The sequence below is a fragment of the Coregonus clupeaformis genome, chromosome 19, assembly GCF_020615455.1.
Source record: "Coregonus clupeaformis isolate EN_2021a chromosome 19, ASM2061545v1, whole genome shotgun sequence".
Classification (NCBI taxonomy): domain Eukaryota; kingdom Metazoa; phylum Chordata; class Actinopteri; order Salmoniformes; family Salmonidae; genus Coregonus; species Coregonus clupeaformis.
In genome coordinates this window covers 55,488,100-55,507,266 of record NC_059210.1, presented here as the reverse complement: position 1 = coordinate 55,507,266, position 19,167 = coordinate 55,488,100, and the positions used below count along the sequence as shown (strand labels likewise).

At 40.9% G+C, this 19,167-nt stretch overlaps 1 protein-coding gene across 1 annotated transcript in view; it reads right to left on the bottom strand.

Moving 5' to 3' along the window:
- Positions 1–10,521: 10,521 nt before the first annotated feature.
- LOC121532289 (protein O-mannosyl-transferase TMTC2) overlaps positions 10,522–19,167 on the bottom strand; it is a 162,517-nt gene continuing 153,871 nt past the window's right edge. Inside the window, exon 12 of the mRNA XM_041838144.2 lies at positions 10,522–13,670. Coding sequence (XP_041694078.1) covers positions 13,491–13,670 — 180 coding nt within the window. The 3' untranslated portion in view covers positions 10,522–13,490. The remainder of the gene's footprint in view (positions 13,671–19,167) is intronic.

Here is a 19,167-nt window from a genome sequence, read left to right as displayed (position 1 = left end):
TGAGCAACAAAAGTGTGATCAAATGAAGATCCTACAACTGTATGGATACAGTAGATCGATTTTTGAAACCTCTCACTCAAAGTGCAAAACTACACACCAAATCTCCAAAACCATAAGCTATTTCTCAGCCTTTGACTCAGTTGTCAATTGCATAAAACACTTTTTTCAAAACACTACACACAATTCTCTACCTAAAACACAAAAATCTAACAGGAAGTGACTTTTCCAAACACAGAGTCCAGCCCAACTTGAGTCGATTTACAGTGGCGTCCATAATTCGAACCTTCGGAAATGAGAACAGGTATGCAACTATCTAATGACTATTTTAGCATTACAGTAATGTACTGTAAATACGTATGACTGCATAGTATTGCATAAACATTTGTAACTCTAAGCCATCCATTTACTGCACTGCATTGAATGAATGTGGTTGATTATCATGCTGTACTACATTTTTTTGTACATTGTTTACAGTTCCTATGCTGAACACATACTGTGTTTGAATTCTGTACAGAGTGGAAAGGCAAAGACATCATGGAGGACGAGGACGCTTGTTTACAGATGTACAAGAGACTGCAATTATAAATATGGTTTTGGCCAACAATGCAATTAGGATTCGAGAGATAAGAGAGCATATCTTGAATAATGACACTATATTTAACAACATCAATGCTGTAAGCCTGTCGACCATACAACGCATCCTCCAACGGCACCAAGTGACGATGAAACAACTTTACAAGGTGGCATTTGAGAGAAACTCTGACAGAGTCAAGAATCTGTGACATGACTTTGTAGAGGTACAGTGGGGGAACAAGTATTTGATACACTGCCGATTTTGCAGGTTTTCCTACTTACAAAGCATGTAGAGGTCTGTAATTTTTATCATAGGTACACTTCAACTGTGAGAGACGGAATCTAAAACAAAAATCCAGAAAATCACATTGTATGATTTTTAAGTAATTAATTTGCATTTTATTGCATGACATAAGTATTTGATACATCAGAAAAGCATAACTTAATATTTGGTACAGAAACCTTTGTTTGCAATTACAGAGATCATACGTTTCCTGTAGGTCTTGACCATGTTTGCACACACTGCAGCAGGGATTTTGTCCCACTCCTCCATACAGACCTTCTCCAGATCCTTCAGGTTTCGGGGCTGTCGCTGGGCAATACGGACTTTCAGCTCCCTCCAAAGATTTTCTATTGGGTTCAGGTCTGGAGACTGGCTAGGCCACTCCAGGACCTTGAGATGCTTCTTACGGAGCCACTCCTAAGTTGCCCTGGCAGTGTGTTTCGGGTCGTTGTCATGCTGGAAGACCCAGCCACGAACCATCTTAAATGCTCTTACTGAGGGAAGGAGGTTGTTGGCCAAGATCTCGCGATACATGGCTCCATCCATCCTCCCCTTAATACGGTGCAGTCGTCCTGTCCCCTTTGCAGAAAAGCATCCCCAAAGAATGATGTTTCCACCTCCATGCTTCACGGTTGGGATGGTGTTCTTAGGGTTGTACTCATCCTTCTTCTTCTTCCAAACACGGCAAGTGGAGTTTAGACCAAAAAGCTATTTTTTTGTCTCATCAGACCACATGACCTTCTCCCATTCCTCCTCTGGATCATCCAGATGGTCATTGGCAAACTTCAGACGGGCCTGGACATGCGCTGGCTTGAGCAGGGGGACCTTGCGTGCGCTGCAGGATTTTAATCCATGACGGCGTAGTGTGTTACTAATGGTTTTCTTTGAGACTGTGGTCCCAGCTCTCTTCAGGTCATTGACCAGGTCCTGCTGTGTAGTTCTGGGCTGATCCCTCACCTTCCTCATGATCATTGATGCCCCACGAGGTGAGATCTTGCATGGAGCCCCAGACCGAGGGTGATTGACCGTCATCTTGAACTTCTTCCATTTTCTAATAATTGCACCAACAGTTGTTGCCTTCTCACCAAGTTGCTTGCCTATTGTCCTGTAGCCCATCCCAGCCTTGTGCGGGTCTACAATTTTATCCCTGATGTCCTTACACAGCTCTCTGGTCTTGGCCATTGTGAAGAGGTTGGAGTCTGTTTGACTGAGTGTGTGGACAGGTGTCTTTTATACAGGTAACGAGTTCAAACAGGTGCAGTTAATACAGGTAATGAGTGGAGAACAGGAGGGCTTATAAAAGAAAAACTAACAGGTCTGTGAGAGCCGGAATTCTTACTGGTTGGTAGGTGATCAAATACTTATGTCATGCAATAAAATGCTAATTAATTACTTAAAAATCATACAATGTGATTTTCTGGATTTTGCCATATTTTAGATTCCGTCTCTCACAGTTAAAGTGTACCAATGATACAAATTACAGACCTCTACATGCTTTGTAAGTAGGAAAACCTGCAAAATCGGCAGTGTATCAAATACTTGTTCTCCCCACTGTATGTATGCAACACTACTTCCAGTACTTCAGACATCCCATATTTACTCATCTGTATATAATTTTGTCTGTTACAGAGAGTATTGGAGATGGATGCCCATGTAATTCGCCATTAATTTATTTATGTGGATGAGGTTGGCTTCAACCTCACCAAAACCAGGCGCTGCGGAAGAAATGTAATAGGACAGAGGGCAATTACCAATGTCCCTGGACAGCGTGGGGGTAATATGACTATGTGTGGTGCCATCACTCAAAACGAGGTCCTCCATCACAATGCCACACTGGGTCCGTACAACACCGGCCATATGCTCACTTTTCTGGATGCAATTTACACAATGCTTGTCCCTGATCCAGATCAGGAGCCTGCTAGATTTGTGGTTATATGGGACAATGTTTTGTGGTTATTGTGAATCTGATGTGCTGTGTCACACTCAAACTGTATTTAGGAAGTCAGAAGAGCAACAGGAGGCACATAGCACTGTGCAATTACGTCACATAAACAGTAATCATTCTCTATTCAAACTTGTATTGGGGGATATCATTCTGATTCTCTTAGCACATTTTGTCATACAATTTAGGCTAATTGCTATCTGTGACGGGCAGTTTTGAATGTGCTATGCACTCTTGGTGCTGATTTTGCCAAGAACAAATGTGTATTATGTAAGCGATAAAGATCAACACCCATGTGCATCTCTATGGGTATAAACCATGACGCAGGGTTGTGATGCGGACAAGACAGTAGAGTGTTTTATTTTTGACACTCATGCAGCTGTGCAAATCAACATTATTGATCCGCCAATTGGAAAGACAACAGATAGCTTGCAATACATTTTCTCTAATGCAGCTCTCCATATTATTTCTATGTAGTGTTCATGCTCTATTTCTGTCATCACAGACATGCTCCATAGCCACAGATGTTCTTCTATAATCCACCTGTAAGTAGGAGTGGATAGAAGCCCACTGACCACAGTCACCCCTGCCCTGAGAGAGGGACTGACAAGTGGGAAACCTGCCCAGATGTAGCCCAGATGCTTAATAGACCATTATTATTGTGTGTGGAGCGTCTGTCTCCTGCTGGGCAAAAAACATAGGTCCCCACCTCCCATATTCCCTGTTCCATCTTCCCTCATCTTGAATGGAACTCCAGCTGTCTAGGAATCTGGAGGAGTGCCTCTTGTTTTGACATACCCTGCTGGATCCTTCACATCCATCTTCCTCCCTGGAACTAATCAATCCTGACCCCTCGCTCTGGTCACACCTGCTGCTCTCACAGTATACAGTAATGCACAGAATGCTTAGACAGAGACAATGCAGGCTGGGAATGCTATGGGAATGGCTGGGAGTGAGGACTGGCAGAAAACAAACTGTGTCCTGTCCTCCCCGAGAGAGAAAAAGGGTGTCATTTCCTGGGCGAAGGACTTGGTCACTCGGATGCTGCCAAATTATAGGGAGTTTACGAGGCCCCTGGGCCTTGGCTGTAACAGTGCTCTGTAAATCCTCCCAGGCTGCCATTTTGACACGACAGGGTTCTGGGTTCTATCACTGGCTCCTCGTTTCACACGCTGTGTGTGATTGCACCCTGCATAGCCATGGCAGGCTGGGCCCGGGGCACTGTGATAATAAAGCATTAGAGGTGATCTGAGGCCAGGCAAGGCTCCACAGAGGTTACCCTGAGGTTGACTGTGGTGGTAGTGTGTAACGTGGCAGTATGGTCCAGAAATACTCTGTGTTCGTTGATTTATGTTAAAAACTCTCTCTCAATGTGATCTCTCTTCTCAATCAGGATATCGACTGTGTAAGTTAAATGGATTTTGTTGATCTTGACCTTCCTTTTTCTTAATCAAATATAGAAAATGGAAATAGAACATGTTTGAATAGGTTTTACTGTTTTTAATGCAGCTGTGAGCGTTCCAAGGTAAAAATGGAACACACCAGGGTTGATACAAGAAGACAAGGCCATGAGGACATGCAGAGGAAACTTTTCACCATGGATAATGGAGGACCACCCAATGTAATTACATTCCCTGGGCAGTATCAGTGACTGACACACACACACACACACACACACACACACACACACACACACACACACACACACACACATACACACGCACACACACACGCACACACACACACACACACACACACACACACACTCACACACACACACACATTACACACACACACACACACACACACACACACACACACACACACACACACACACACACACACACACACACACACACACACACACACACTCACACACACACACACACCTCATTACTTTTATCACACAGTCACATCAGTGGGGTATTATATTTCACTGTCACTTGTCTACATGTTGCAGCATAAATGAATTACTGAAAGCATAACCATGTGCCATGTTGATGAATGCATTGTCATTTGAGTGGGCTCTACCTCTCCTACATAAAGGAGTCATGAGTGGGGAGGAGGAGGAATATGTTTACTCTTTATTGGGCTCTAAAGCTGTGTCTCGTTAAATGAGTTATGAAGTGATAAAAGGATACTGGCAGAGAAGATTAATGAAATATTTCTCCATGATAACAGTGTCAGTTGTATTAGATATGTAACATTTGCTGTGAATATTATCAGAAATGGTTGGCTTTTATTGGAACTACGAAGCACATTTCCTCTGCAACAATGATGAATCACTAAGATTGCCTTGGTTTAACCGCAGGATCAAAAATCCCCAATTTCTACTTTTCTACAGCTTAGTGTTGACATATCTCTCAACGTTTCACATGAATATAAATGGAATTTGTTTAAATTGTTCTTTGCACCAAATCTTGTGAGAGAGGTTGCCTTGTAAATTCATCTTTAGAAATGAGCATGCTGGTTGCTATTAGATTGTACATGGTATTTTCAATATCCACTTTTATGAAAACATACATCAATTTGAAATTGTTGGACACTCACTGTAGATTGAATAGCAGAAAGTTAGGATTGCATTTAATAATAATAAGCCATTTAGCAGACACTTTTATCCAAAGCAACTTACAGTCATGCGTGCATACATTCTTTTTTTTGTGTATGGGTGGTCCCGGGGTTCGAACCCACTACCTTGGCGTTACAAGCGCCGTGCTCTACCAGCTGAGCTACAGAGGACCACATTTTGTAATGATAAAACAAATGATTATACTTTGTCCTTGTGTTATGATGAAATAAACAATTTGTATAGCGCAACAATGTGAACTACAGATGTGGGATCTTAACTTGAGCCAGTTTGCTACAGCAGGAAAATGATCCTGCAGCAACAGGAAATGTGAATTATGTGGATTATAATTCAAGGACATTTTTGTAGGGTTTGATCCATTTTTCGTAAATCAAGTCTGAAATTTCAAAGTGGAAATTACAAACTTTAGAAGCCTTTCTAAAACTCAAATACACCACAAGTTTGCATTTCCTGCTATGCAGGAAATTCTGAGCAACAAAAGTGTGATCAAAAAACTGTAATAATCCTCCTCTATTCAGGAGTTTGGTCTGGTACAATGACTGTTGTTCAAATGTGTGATTAACCGGGATATACTTTCACATTTATTCATAGAAGACTAAGTTCATAATGAAGGTCAGTCATATAACAAAGTCTGTTTATCCATCTCAGCAGGTGACAAAACAGCAGGAATGCAATTATTTTGTTTGATTCACTGTCACTCACACATGTTGGGCCTCCTGTTGTGAACTAATGAGACAATGTCTGTTGTTAACACGGTGCCACAAAGACAAGCAAGCTGTTTTTCTATGCAGGATTCAGGTTCAGACCTAGGCTTACTGTAGGCCTATGTAGGCTAATGCTCTGGCTTTTATATGCAAGCCAATTTGCCATCTAAACCTCTGGGTTTATAATGAGCGGACAGTATTGGTCAGGTCAAAAAGCTCCCCAGTAATCATTTTGTTTCATAGATGTTAAGAGTTTGCATTAGGGTGCTGACAGTCATTTGTCTAGCCCCTAACCATTTGTTTGCTGCTCCGCGAATATTAGCTATCATGCTTTTGTGTATTAATGTTAACACTACGAAGTGCAGTGTTTAGGTAATGAGATTGCTACTATTCCTATATTACAGCAAGAAATGTTGCAAATTTACCTCGTAATTGAAGAGGTGACGTGTTCATTCCTTTTTGTCATGCTCTGGTGTCAAACAGACCTCTGTTTCATTGGGGTTTATTGGCAGCCTTTCGTCACCTTCCTGGTGACTACAAACAGATTATTCAAGCACATGGTTGCGTTTTCCTACTCAGCAAGAAGTCTAAACCAAGACTTAAACCCAGGCCTCAATAATGCCTGATAAGAAAGAGCCATGTAGCAACATGTCCTAGTGGTTTAAGTCTTGGTTTAGACTTTAGACTTTACTTTAGACTTTAGACTTTACTTATTCCTTTGTTTTCTGTCCAGTTTATGTTCCGGTCTCTTCATCGTCCTGTTTATTGTTTTCTATATTTATATTGTAATTATGTTTGCTACAGCTTATTTCCCTACTTCACTGAGGTTGAAAAGATTTGGATTTGGCATGCGTTCTCAAATCCTCAAGAAGTTATAATGCTGCACCATTGACAGCATCTTGACTGGCTGCATCACTGCTTGGTATTGCAACTGCACCACCCTCGATATCAGGCGGTGTGAAAGGAAGGACCGGAAAATTGTTAAAGACTACAGCCACCCAAGCCATAGACTGTTCTCTCTACTTCTACACGGCAAGCAGTACTGGAGCAACAAGTCTGACACCAACAGGTTCCTGAACAGCTTCTATCCCCAAGCCATAATACTGCTAAATAGCTAACAAAATGGCTACACAGACTATCTGCATTGACCCGTTTATTTTATTTTTGCACTGACTCTATGCACACTCACAGGACTCTACACACTCACTCACTCACTCCAACACACACACACACACACACACAATTAATTTGCTCACACACACATAACATGCACTCACCTTCATGGTGACTCTACACACACGCGCACACACTAACATGCAATCATCATATATGCTGCTGCTACTCTGTTAATCATATATCCTGATGCCTAGTCACTTTACCCCTATACATATCTACCCCTACCTCTCCAGTATCCCTGCACATTGTAAATAGGGTATTGGCACTGACCCTGGAACTGACCCTGTATATAGCTACTGACCCTGTATATAGCTACTGACCCTGGAACTGACCCTGTATATGGTTTACTTACTTTCTGGTGTGTTTTTGTTCTACTTTACTTTATTTTATAATAACACTGATATTGATTACTGCACTGTTGGAAAAGCAAGAAAGGCATTTCACTGTATTTGTGCACGTGACAATAAAACTTGAAACTTAAAAGCCTTGCCTTGAGCATTGCACCGTTACCATCTTGATGCCTCATCACTGAAACCTCCACCACCAAGAGTGCCATTTCACAATAGACAAGATATCTCTCTCATCTCTCTCATTGTTGTATCTGTAAAGACAAGATACCTCTCTCATCTCTCTCGTTGTTGTATCTGTAAAGACAAGACGCCTCTCTCATCTCTCTCGTTGTTGTATCTGTAAAGACAAGATACGTCTCTCATCTCTCTCGTTGTTGTATCTGTAAAGATAAGATACCTCTCTCATCTCTCTCGTTGTTGTATCTGTAAAGACAAGATACCTCTCTCATCTCTCTCGTTGTTGTAACTTCAGTAAAGACTATCTTCACAAGCATTTAGGACAATAACAACTATTTATGGAATGGATCAATCATTCAAAACGCATGGTTATCTCTGTTGGTTTCCCTGTACTGAGTTAGTTCTGAGTCAGTCTAGGGTTGCAGAACTTTCAATAAATTCCCTGGTTTTCCCATAATCCCGGTTGGAGGTTTCCCGGAATCAGGAGGGAATAAGCAGGAAATCCGGAATCCTCCAACCAGGATTTCTGGAAAACTAGGGAATTTATTGAAAGTTCCCGGAATTTTGCAACCCTAACTCTGACACTGTCCACAAAGCAGAGGAAGAGAGGGCCTACTAGCCCTACCATCATTCCAGCATCTTTGATCCCCAGGGCCTGAAAATGTTTTCTCAACTGATACCTCTGCTACCTGTGGAACAGATAGCATTGAGAGGAGAATTCAATAGAAATGCAATTTCCTGAAGCTAAAAAAAAAACTTCAATAATATGAAGCAGTTTCTTGGAGAGGTAGATACCTTACTGTTGAGTCAAGCATTTCGTGCCTAATCCTCATTCTAATGCTTCTTCTGTCAAGCAATAACAATGGCTATTGGGTCCAGAGGGAAAGACTTCCATGCGTCACGCACAGCGATCTGCTCTAAAGATGCCGCATGTTCGCTCCGAGCGCCTGGCCCATGCCACTCAGATCAAAGCCCCGATAGGTCGCATGCGCATTCCGCAAAATATTTGCTTGATAACAGCTGGCAGATTTGCCATATAACAACATAATAAGAAAAATACCCTCATAAGGAAATGGTAAGCCCCTCTCTTCCAGCTCGGACTCCTCTGGATGCAAAAGGCAATATCGTAACATGATGAAGTAGGTCATGAAAATGGAAGACAGATGTGATGTATTTCCTTGGGTGCTGGACACAGGGAATTCATGACTTAATGCTTAATGCCCTGATGAAAATGTGCATTTATTGATAGAGAAGCAGGATATCAGATCGCATGAGATGTGCTCCTCAGAGACGGAAAACATTTCAGTGAGTTCAGACCTTTTTCATTATAACATTTAAAGCGTTGTTGTGGTCATCTTGCATGGCTAGAATACAAGGTTCTCAATCTGCTCTGTCGTATAGGTGTGCATACAAAAGCTCCCATTTGGCAGCAGCGAAAAATGGCCAAGAGCATCACTGCTCTCCTAGTAAGTGGCTATACTTACTATTATTGGCTTTTATTGACCATAACATCCTTACAGCATTACTGGATGTAATCTGTCATCATCTGTCCTCAACTTGTAATGATTTGCTAATAATGCCTGATGGAGTTATTAGTGGTACATAAACACCTGTTATGTTGATAGGTACATAGCTTGGCAAATGAGGACATATTATGATGTGGAAATATTGTGCGTGAACACCCTTTACATGTGTGCCTGTTACTCTCATCTCTGAACTATTACCTCGCTTTTTGGCAGTGAGGAGATGGATTAACATTGTTGAAATAATTTGGAGACGTAAGTGGAGCAAATGGAGAACGCATTAGCCACAATAGAAAATAGTGACAAATAAAATTGTATTTGAACTGGCATTGCGCAGCATAGGCTTCCACTCTAACGGAAGTCACCACACATGCACAGAATGTATTTTAACTGCTTGTGCATTTATAGAATGGTGACCAAGTTAACCATATCATATGGTTAGCATCTGAAAGGGATTGGAACAACCGTGCTTGTTAAACCAAATGGTAAGAAATAAGAGCACTGCTTTGAGTTGGCGCGTGCATCCACAGCCCTGCTATCTGACATGTTTGATCATGATTTGTCACGATAAGAGAAGCACACATGCATTTGGAGAATACGATCCAAAATGGAACAGACATTGGCAATGGCCTTTGCACATGACATTTTGAATGAATCAATAAGGAACACTGGGCACCATGGGGTGTTCACATCATGGGAGTGGCCATCAGGCTCACACATGTGAGAAACATCACAAGACTGACTCCCACGTCTGGAGGGTTACTGGGTAGGGCCTTCTGCTTCTCAGCGGGGTTTGAGGTATGGGGCAGGGAAGGAGGGTGTGAGACAGGCAGGCCAGATGTAGACACTGTGTTAACCACCCTTCCCTTCCATATGGGAATATTTACTTCCCCTTTGTGTTCTACAGAGATGAAAGCAGGAGATCAGTTTGAGCTGATTGTATGAGCCATTTTAGCAAATTTACAGGTGAACTTTAAATGCCTTGTAAAACCTGTTCCATAGCCTGCAAGACCACCCCATTACATCTGATACACTTTGTGAATATGAGGTAAATATGCCTTATGCCTATGGACTGTATATATCAGTATATAGAAGGAAGTCATGGGAATGTTGTTTTTGAGGCTAAGTGTGACATGCTAAAGTACTGTAAATGTAAAACAAACTCTCCAAAACTGCCCCCCTAAAATACTCAGACAGACAATGAAAGCAGAACACCATTACTTTATTGTGGAAAAAAAGCAACATTGGGAAAGTTTATTCTGGCGCATCGTTTAAGGAAAGGCTACAAATCTTGATCATTTATACAAATACAACAACTTTCAAAAAATATAACTTTAATTTAGTAAACTCTCCGAGTGCTCCGTGAGCATGATTCAGCAATACAACCCACCGCTTGAAATCCCTGAGCAGAGAGACAGAATGAAACACTTATTTCCATCTTCAGTCACACTATCATTTGTTCATAAACAATTTATACACAAGAGAAATTAGCACAACTTGTGATGGGGGGTGGTGGGGTTGGGGGGAAGGTGTGAAGGTAGAATAGTTTATTGTGATAACCTAGCTCAACATTTCCCTATAACAGACAGATAGACATAGTGATCATAGCTAAATACAACACAGTGTTGTGCTGTATGGTCAAGACCATCACAACCGTCACCACGTTAACAACCACTAAAATCATCCAGCTCCAGCCAGACACATTGCCATGCTGTGCCTCCAATACTGACAGACCGTCTTGAGAACAGAGGTTACATACAGTGTAACAGGGCTCATACATTTTTTGTTCAAGAAAGAACAAGGCAACTATCAGACTACTAACTTCATAAAGCACTGGATATGACCTCAGAGGGATGGGGTGACCGTGTAGGGAAGTGGACAGCATAAGAAAATGCAATGTTTTAATACTTTTTACTTTTTGATAGCCATTGAAATTATTTTATATGATGAACTTAGTTTTTTTAATCAAATGCAAAATCTTAGCATAATCAACATACAGCTGTCAGAAAATGGGGTTCGGAATCAAATAGTTGTATAATACTTATTTTTTCAGTCATAATTGCAAAGTCTTCCAGACAAACGTGTACAGGTATATCACATTTCTTGAAGTGAAATGGATCAATATTTATCTTACAAACTTCCTTCAACATACATTTAAAAAGACAACACAGTGCCAGCTGGTTTATATGCCAAGATAACACAAAGAAATAACTTACAAATCTTAAATCGCCCGGTGGCTGTGGGCTTCTTTACAATAAACATAAATGTCATAGCAGGCTCATCTGTTTCTCCAGAATACATGTACTTCCTTCCAAATTGAAGATACAGTTGATAAACGGTGGTACATTTTTTTATGATAACAACCAAGTAGATGTTAATTACACGTAATATATACAAAATGGACATTTAAGACCAAGAAGAGTGAGAGAACATAATGTTTGATGCTAGGGAAAATACTTCATATCTTACAGATACTGAACCTGCTGGGCACTGACCTTCCCTTGCAAGTCAGACTATTGTCTCAATTATACTGTATGTGGCTTTTTACTGTATATATTAAACTTCATGTATACATACAAATAAAAGAAAATTTACGTTTTCAAACATAGCAATATTACATAAAAAGATTCCCTCAGACAAACTATGGCTGTGCATTGTTATGTAAAGGAGTGCATCGATTAGACAGCTATTTGGTTAGGAGATTTCAGCCATCAGTAATGGCTTCCAACTGTCCTCTTATCATGTCTGAAGACAGGTCATCAGCACACATCAGTATGTATCACGAAGGGAGGGGAAGCCCTCAGTTCTCGGCTAATGTCCAAACCTCCAACTAGCATGTCAACTGATAGGGGCTAATGTTAATACCATGGGAAGTTAGCTGGCCATTTCCTTTCATAACACATTACCTTCCTCTAAGACAAATATCCAAGGATACATGAGTAGCCTACACAGGAGCCATGTGATGTCTCTCTATGAAACAACAAGCTTAGTGAAGGAATGTGAAATTCTCTGCTACATTTACATGGAATAGTTTCAAATCTTCAATTAGAAAGGTATAATAGAGTTTGCAAAAAACAACAGAAATTTCCTTCAGTTCAAAGTCATTTCGTCTTTCCTTCTGACAAACATATTGGTATTTTCTTTCTATCAGTGTGTTCCCTTTTTATCACTCAATGATGCTCAACAATCTGCTACATATTGTTTGCAGGCATGGTGCTGTAGGTCTTAATGTCCAACAACATGTCAAATCAGTGAAATCTCATAGTCAATCAGAATGAATAATTCATCAAGCCTGGCCGCCACTAGTTTCCTACTGGGCAAAAACTGGTTGAGTCAAGGTTGTTTTCACGTCATTTCAACCAAAAATTATATGTGATGATGTTGAATCAATGTGGAAAACTGATTGGATTTGAAAAAAGTAATCAACATAAAGCAATTTTGTATTTTTTTTTCACTCAACTTTTAACCTATAACCAATAACGTGGTGATTTTGTTGTTGTTGATTTCACGTTGAATTCATGTTAGTTGACAACTCAACCAAATGTAAATCAAAACTAGATGTTGAACTGACGTCTGCGTCCAGTGGGTGTGTAAAATTTTTTAACAAACCATAACTGATAAAACTGGAACATCCAATACCATGCCACAAGTTCCACTGATCTGCACAGAAGCCAATGAACACAACTTCATCAGACCAAAAACTGAATTAGATGGTGAGTACAGTCACTTCTACTCCACTGCTCCTGCTTCAGAGTGCAGTGCCTTGGGACGTTTCTTTCCTGTCTCTCGCACACACTTTTAATCTTGCACTGCCCCAGGACAAAGGTTGTCCTAAAAGACCTTTCAAGCATCGATAACTAATTAAAAACCTAATTAACCACAAAACGTCAAGTTTGTACCAATGGCCCACTTCAAGATAAGTGCTCTGGTCGAGAATCACAGATCCTGGGAGAGCACACATTTTGGACAAGTTCCAGAAGCACTCCTCACAACAGACAGCCTCCCAGGGTAGTAACTCCTGGCCTGAGGTGTCGCGGGGAGTCACGAGGAGCATTCTGCTGTCCTCCCCCTTCCTCACTTTCCCAGTCTCTCCTCCCCCTCTCCTCTCCTCTGAAGGGGCAGCAGGCTACTTCTTCCCCAGGCCTGCTGCACAGATGGCTGGCTGGTGAGCTAACTCACAGCCCCATGGTCCTGAGGCCCTGTTTCTCCATGATGTTCCACAGCTTGCGCAGGTTGGACTGGGTGATGGTGTCGTCTGGCTTCAGCTGCAGAGCTCGCAGGTAGTTGGTCTCCGCCTCCTGCAGCTTCCCGTTGAGATGGAGAATGGCCCCCAGGTTCATCAGGGCTGCTGGGTACTGGAACACAAGAGCAGGACAGTTCAGTTCAGTCATTCTCAAAATCACATCTCACAGAAGGCTACACTGCTTAAAATAATGGTGCACTTTGGTTCTTTATAGCACCATTTCTTCTAGCAGTACAGAAACAATCTTTGTTCAAATGTCACTCTGAATGGTCTCTTCAGTAATAGCAGACACTGTAACAGTCAGAGATGGATATGAAGGGGAGTGAGTACATGGTTGGGAGTGGAGTAGAGTGCTGAGAGCACAGTCAGGCCTAGTGAGGCAGTAGCAGAAGTGGTAGGAGAGTAACAGTCTCCTACAGTACAACTCAGTCAGACTCCCCAGAGCTGTTAGCACATTAAAACACTTTATTAACCTCCCACTAACAGCCTCTGTTTTGACTGAGGAATGAATTGCATAGATCATATAGAATGTTACAACATCCCGAGGCTGACAGCCATAAAAATATGTTTGGACATAAATAATGCAAGTTATGTCATATCTACTTTACTTAGTGTATGAATCTAGACTTGGTCAAAAGAGACGGCATGACAGTCCACTAACCTCCTGAGAAAATATTGATAGGACAGCGATTAAAGTTGAAATAAAGTAGCAGAACAGTTTTAATCACATAGAATCTGGTGGGGTTGTTTGACTAGAATGGAGCCATTTTATTGCCTGAAACCAAGCTCTATCTCAATACAAAATACTCAAACCTCTTTATCGTACAGGCCTACTCAACATGCTTTCAGTTGACCAATTACAATAATGTCTGATTGCCAAAACAGAGGACAAATGTCATGATACTGTAGGTTAATTCAGTCAGCCAATAGGATTAAGTAGTCATTTTTCAGACCTTAAACTAAAACAGTCTCAGTTAACAGGACCAATCTTTCATCTCCAAAGTTACACAGCATACTGTGACAGTAGTGATATGCTATTGGACCAGCCATCTGGACCGCCCAGGCCATAGTGCCCTTCTCACGGGGTTGGTGTCAGGACTTCTCCATGTCCCTCTGTTTGGGGCTCCACATCTGAACCCAGCTCTTTGAAGTGGGACACATGGATTAATGTATTTTAATGTATTTTCCTACTGATGCCTTGAGGTAAAATACCAGAGTCAGTCAAAGGGACGTGTCACCTGGGATAGTAGGAGAGCAGTGCAAGTGTTCAGATCACAATCTAAATAATCCCTAGGAGTTGAAATAGAGACCAAGGAAGTGTCTCACGTCTCACATCTGATCATCATTTGGAACATAATTAATTTGACTTGTGTAGTTACGCTACTGTTACTGAGTAATAGAACATGGCTTTATATTATGGTTGATTAATTACTGTTTTGAATGTAAAGTTCACTTGAGAGCATGTCGTGAGAGAGATCAAACGAATTCTAACTAAATCATGACACATACTGGGTGAGTTGCGGAACTGCACATGCATTGATCATTGATTATTTTCGGATTGTTTTTTATTATTTGCTATTTGTAAAATGTAATCTGTCTCAATAAAATGACCAATAACAGTCTGTGAAGTCATATAATATAATTCTGCTGTTTTTGTGACTTATAAGTAATTATCACACATAGGTTTTGCCTCATGAAACGCCATGTGTTTATGTCATCATGGTTTGTCATTTTCACAAATTTTACCAAAAGTTTATAAAAGCCTTAATTTCTTCCCCTCAGACCATAAACCACTGTAATGCTGCTGCCAATACTGTAGCACGACAGGGGAAAAGTGTCTATGAATGGAATGGGAAATGCTAGATGGCAAAGGTTTACCCCACTATTTACATTAGTATAAACAACAGGGTCTTGGTGATCTATTAAAAGTTGACATGAAGAACTGAAATCTCTGGACTCAATTCATGTACTTAAAACGAACCAATTTTTTTTACCTTGCATGTTGTAATCGATGAAACAACATCAACTATGTGGAACAAATAGAAACTTGACTAGTAATTCCAAATCATGTTGTGTGCTAGCTAATAATAGATACAGGTAATTGCCATAATAATGGAAACACCAACATAAAGTGTCTAATAGGGCCACCACGAGCCGCCAGAACAGCTTCAATGCGCCTTGGCATCGATTCTACAAGTGTCTGGAACTCTATTGGAGGGATGCGACAACATTCTTCCACAAGAAATTCCATCATTTGGTGTTTTGTTGACGCTGTCTCAGGTGCTGGTCCAAAATCTCCCAATTGGGTTGAGATCTGGTGACTGAGTCACATACACACACACACACACACACACACACACACACACACACACACATTAAACCCAAGGGGCCAGGGTTCCGGTGTACAGTAGAAGCACGGTTTCGACTGCTCCTACAGTTTTGCTTCGGTACTGCAGTTTAACTGACGCCCGGCCCAGAAAGTTGTAAAGAATATTGGCTGGTCTGTGGTGTGTAATGAGGAGCAACCAGACACTGCACTTGACACATTTATGAAATTGCTTACTCCAGTTACTAATAAGCATGCACCCATTAAGAAAATGACTGTAAAAACTGTTAAATCCCCGTGGATTGATGAGGAATTGAAAAATGTTATGGTTGAGAGGGATGAGGCAAAAGGAATGGCAAATAAGTCTGGCTGCATAACCGATTGGCAAACCTACTGCAAATTGAGAAATCATGTGACTAAACAGAACAAAAAGAAGAAGAAACTATACTATGAAACCAAGATAAATGATATAAAGAATGATAGTAAAACGCATTGGAGCACCTTAAATTACATTTTGGGTAAAAAGGCAAACTCAGCTCCATCATTTATTGAATCAGATGGCTCATTCATCACAAAACCCACTGATATTGCCAACTACTTTAATTATTTTTTTATTGGCAAGATTAGCAAATTTAGGCATGACATGCCAGCAACAAACGCCAAACCTACACATCCAAGTATAACTGACCAAATTATGAAAGACAAGCATTGTAATTTTGAATTCCGTAATTCTGAATTCAGAGTGTGTTTGACCAGATACAATGCTATTTTACAGTAAATAAATTAACAACAGACTTTCAGCACACTTATAGGGAAGTGCATTCAACATGCATGGCACTTAGACAAATGACTGATGATTGGCTGAGAGAAATTGATAATAATAGACTTCAGTGTGGCTTTTGACATGATCAATCATACACTACCGTTAAAAAGTTTGGGGTCACTTAGAAATTTCCTTGTTTTCGAAAGAAAAACAATTTTTTTGTCCATTAAAATAACATCAAATTGATCAGAAATACAGTGTAGACATTGTTAATGTTGTAAATGGCTATTGTAGCTGGAAACGGCAGATTGTTAATGGAATATCTACATAGGCGTACAGAGGCCCATTATTAGCAACCATCAGTCCTGTGTTCCAATGGCACATTGTGTTTGCTAATCCAAGTTTATCATTTTAAAAGGCTAATTGATCATTAGAAAACCCTTTTGAGAAACAGGCGCCTCACAGGTCCTCAACTGGCAGCTTCATTAAATAGTACCCGCAAAACACCAGTCTCAACGTCAACAGTGAAGAGGCGACTCCGGGATGCTGACCTTCTAGGCAGAGTTGCAAAGGAAAAGCCATATCTCAGACTGCCCATCTTAATCTTTTCTTTTTATTGGCCAGTCTGAGATATGGCTTTGCAACTCTGCCTAGAAGGTCAGCATCCCGGAGTCGCCTCTTCACTTTTGACGTTGAGACTGGTGTTTTGCTGGTACTATTTAATGAACCTGCCAGTTGAGGACCTGTGAGGCGCCTGTTTCTCAAACTATACACTCTAATGTATTTGTCCTCTTGCTCAGTTGTGCACCGGGGCCTCCCACTCCTCTTTCTATTCTGGTTAGAGCCAGTTTGCGCTGTTCTGTGAAGGGAGTAGTACATAGCGTTGTACGAGATCTTCAGTTTCTTGGCAATTTCTCGCATGGAATAGCCTTCATTTCTCAGAAAACGAATAGACTGACGAGTTTCAGTAGAAAGTTATTTGTTTCTGGCCATTTTGAGCCTTTAATCAAACCCACAATTGCTGATGCTCCAGATCCTCAACTAGTCTCAAGATGGCCAGTTTTATTGCTTCTTTAATCAGCACAACAGTTTTCAGCTTTGCTAACATAACTGCAAAAGGGTTTTCTAATGATCAATTAGCCTTTTAAAATGATAAACTTGGATTAGCAAACACAACATGCCATTGGAACACAGGACAGATTCTTGCTGATAATGGGCCTCTGTACGCCTATGTAGATATTCCATTAAAAATCAACCATTTCCAGCTACAATAGCCATTTACAACATTAACAATGTCTACACTGTATTTCTGATCAATTTGATGTTATTTTAATGGACAAAAAAATGATTTTCTTTCAAAAACAAGGACATTTCTAAATGACCCCAAACTTTTGAACAGTAGTGTAGTATGCTGCTGGAAAAACATATCTGTTATGGCTTTACTGCTATACTGTGGATTGAGAGTTACCTGTCTAACAGAACACAGAGGGTGTTCTTTAATGGTAGCCTCTCCAACATAATCCAGGCAGAAATAGGCATTCCCCAGGGCAGCTGTCTAGGCCCCTTACTTTTTTCAATCATTACTAATGACCTGCGCCACTGGATTTGAGTAAAGCCTGTGTGTCTATGTATGCAGATGACTCAACACTATACACATCAGCTACTACAGCAAGTGAAATCACTGCAACACTTAACAAAGAGCTGCAGTCAGCTTCAGAACAGGTGGCGAGAAATATGTTAGTCCTAAATATTTCAAAAACTAAAAGCATTGTATTTGGGACAAATCATTCACTAAATCCTAAACCTCAACTAAATATTGCAATGGATAATGTGGAAATTGAGCAAGTTGAGGAGACTAAACTGCTTGGAGTAACCCTGGATTGTAAACGGTTATGGTCAAAACATATTGATGCAACAGTAGCTAAAATGGGGAGAGTTCTGTCCACAATAAAGCGCTGCTCTGCCTCCTTAACAACAATATCAACAAGGCAGGTCCTACAGGCCCTAGTTTTGTTGCACCTTGGCTACTGCCCAGTCATGTGGTCAGGTGCCACAAAGAGAGACTTGGGAAAATTACAACTGGCCCAGAACAGGGCAGCATGGCTGGCCCTTAAATGTACGCGTAGAGCTAACATTAATAATTTGCATTCCAATCTCATGGCTCAAAGTGGAGGAGAGATTGACTTCATCACTACTTGTTTTTATAAGAAGTATTGACATGTTGAATGCACCGAACAGTCTATTTAGATTACTAGCACACAGCTCCGACACCCATGCATACCCCACAAGACATGCCACCAGAGGTCTCTTCACAGTCCCCAAGTCCAGAACAGACTATGGGAGGCGCACAGTACTACATAGAGCCATGGCTACATCGAACTCTATTCCACTTGAAAAAAATGATTAAAAAATACACCTTATAGAACAGTGAGGACTGTCAAGAGTCACACACACAGGTACAAACACACACATACAAACACACACAACATACACACTATACACACACATACACATGGATTG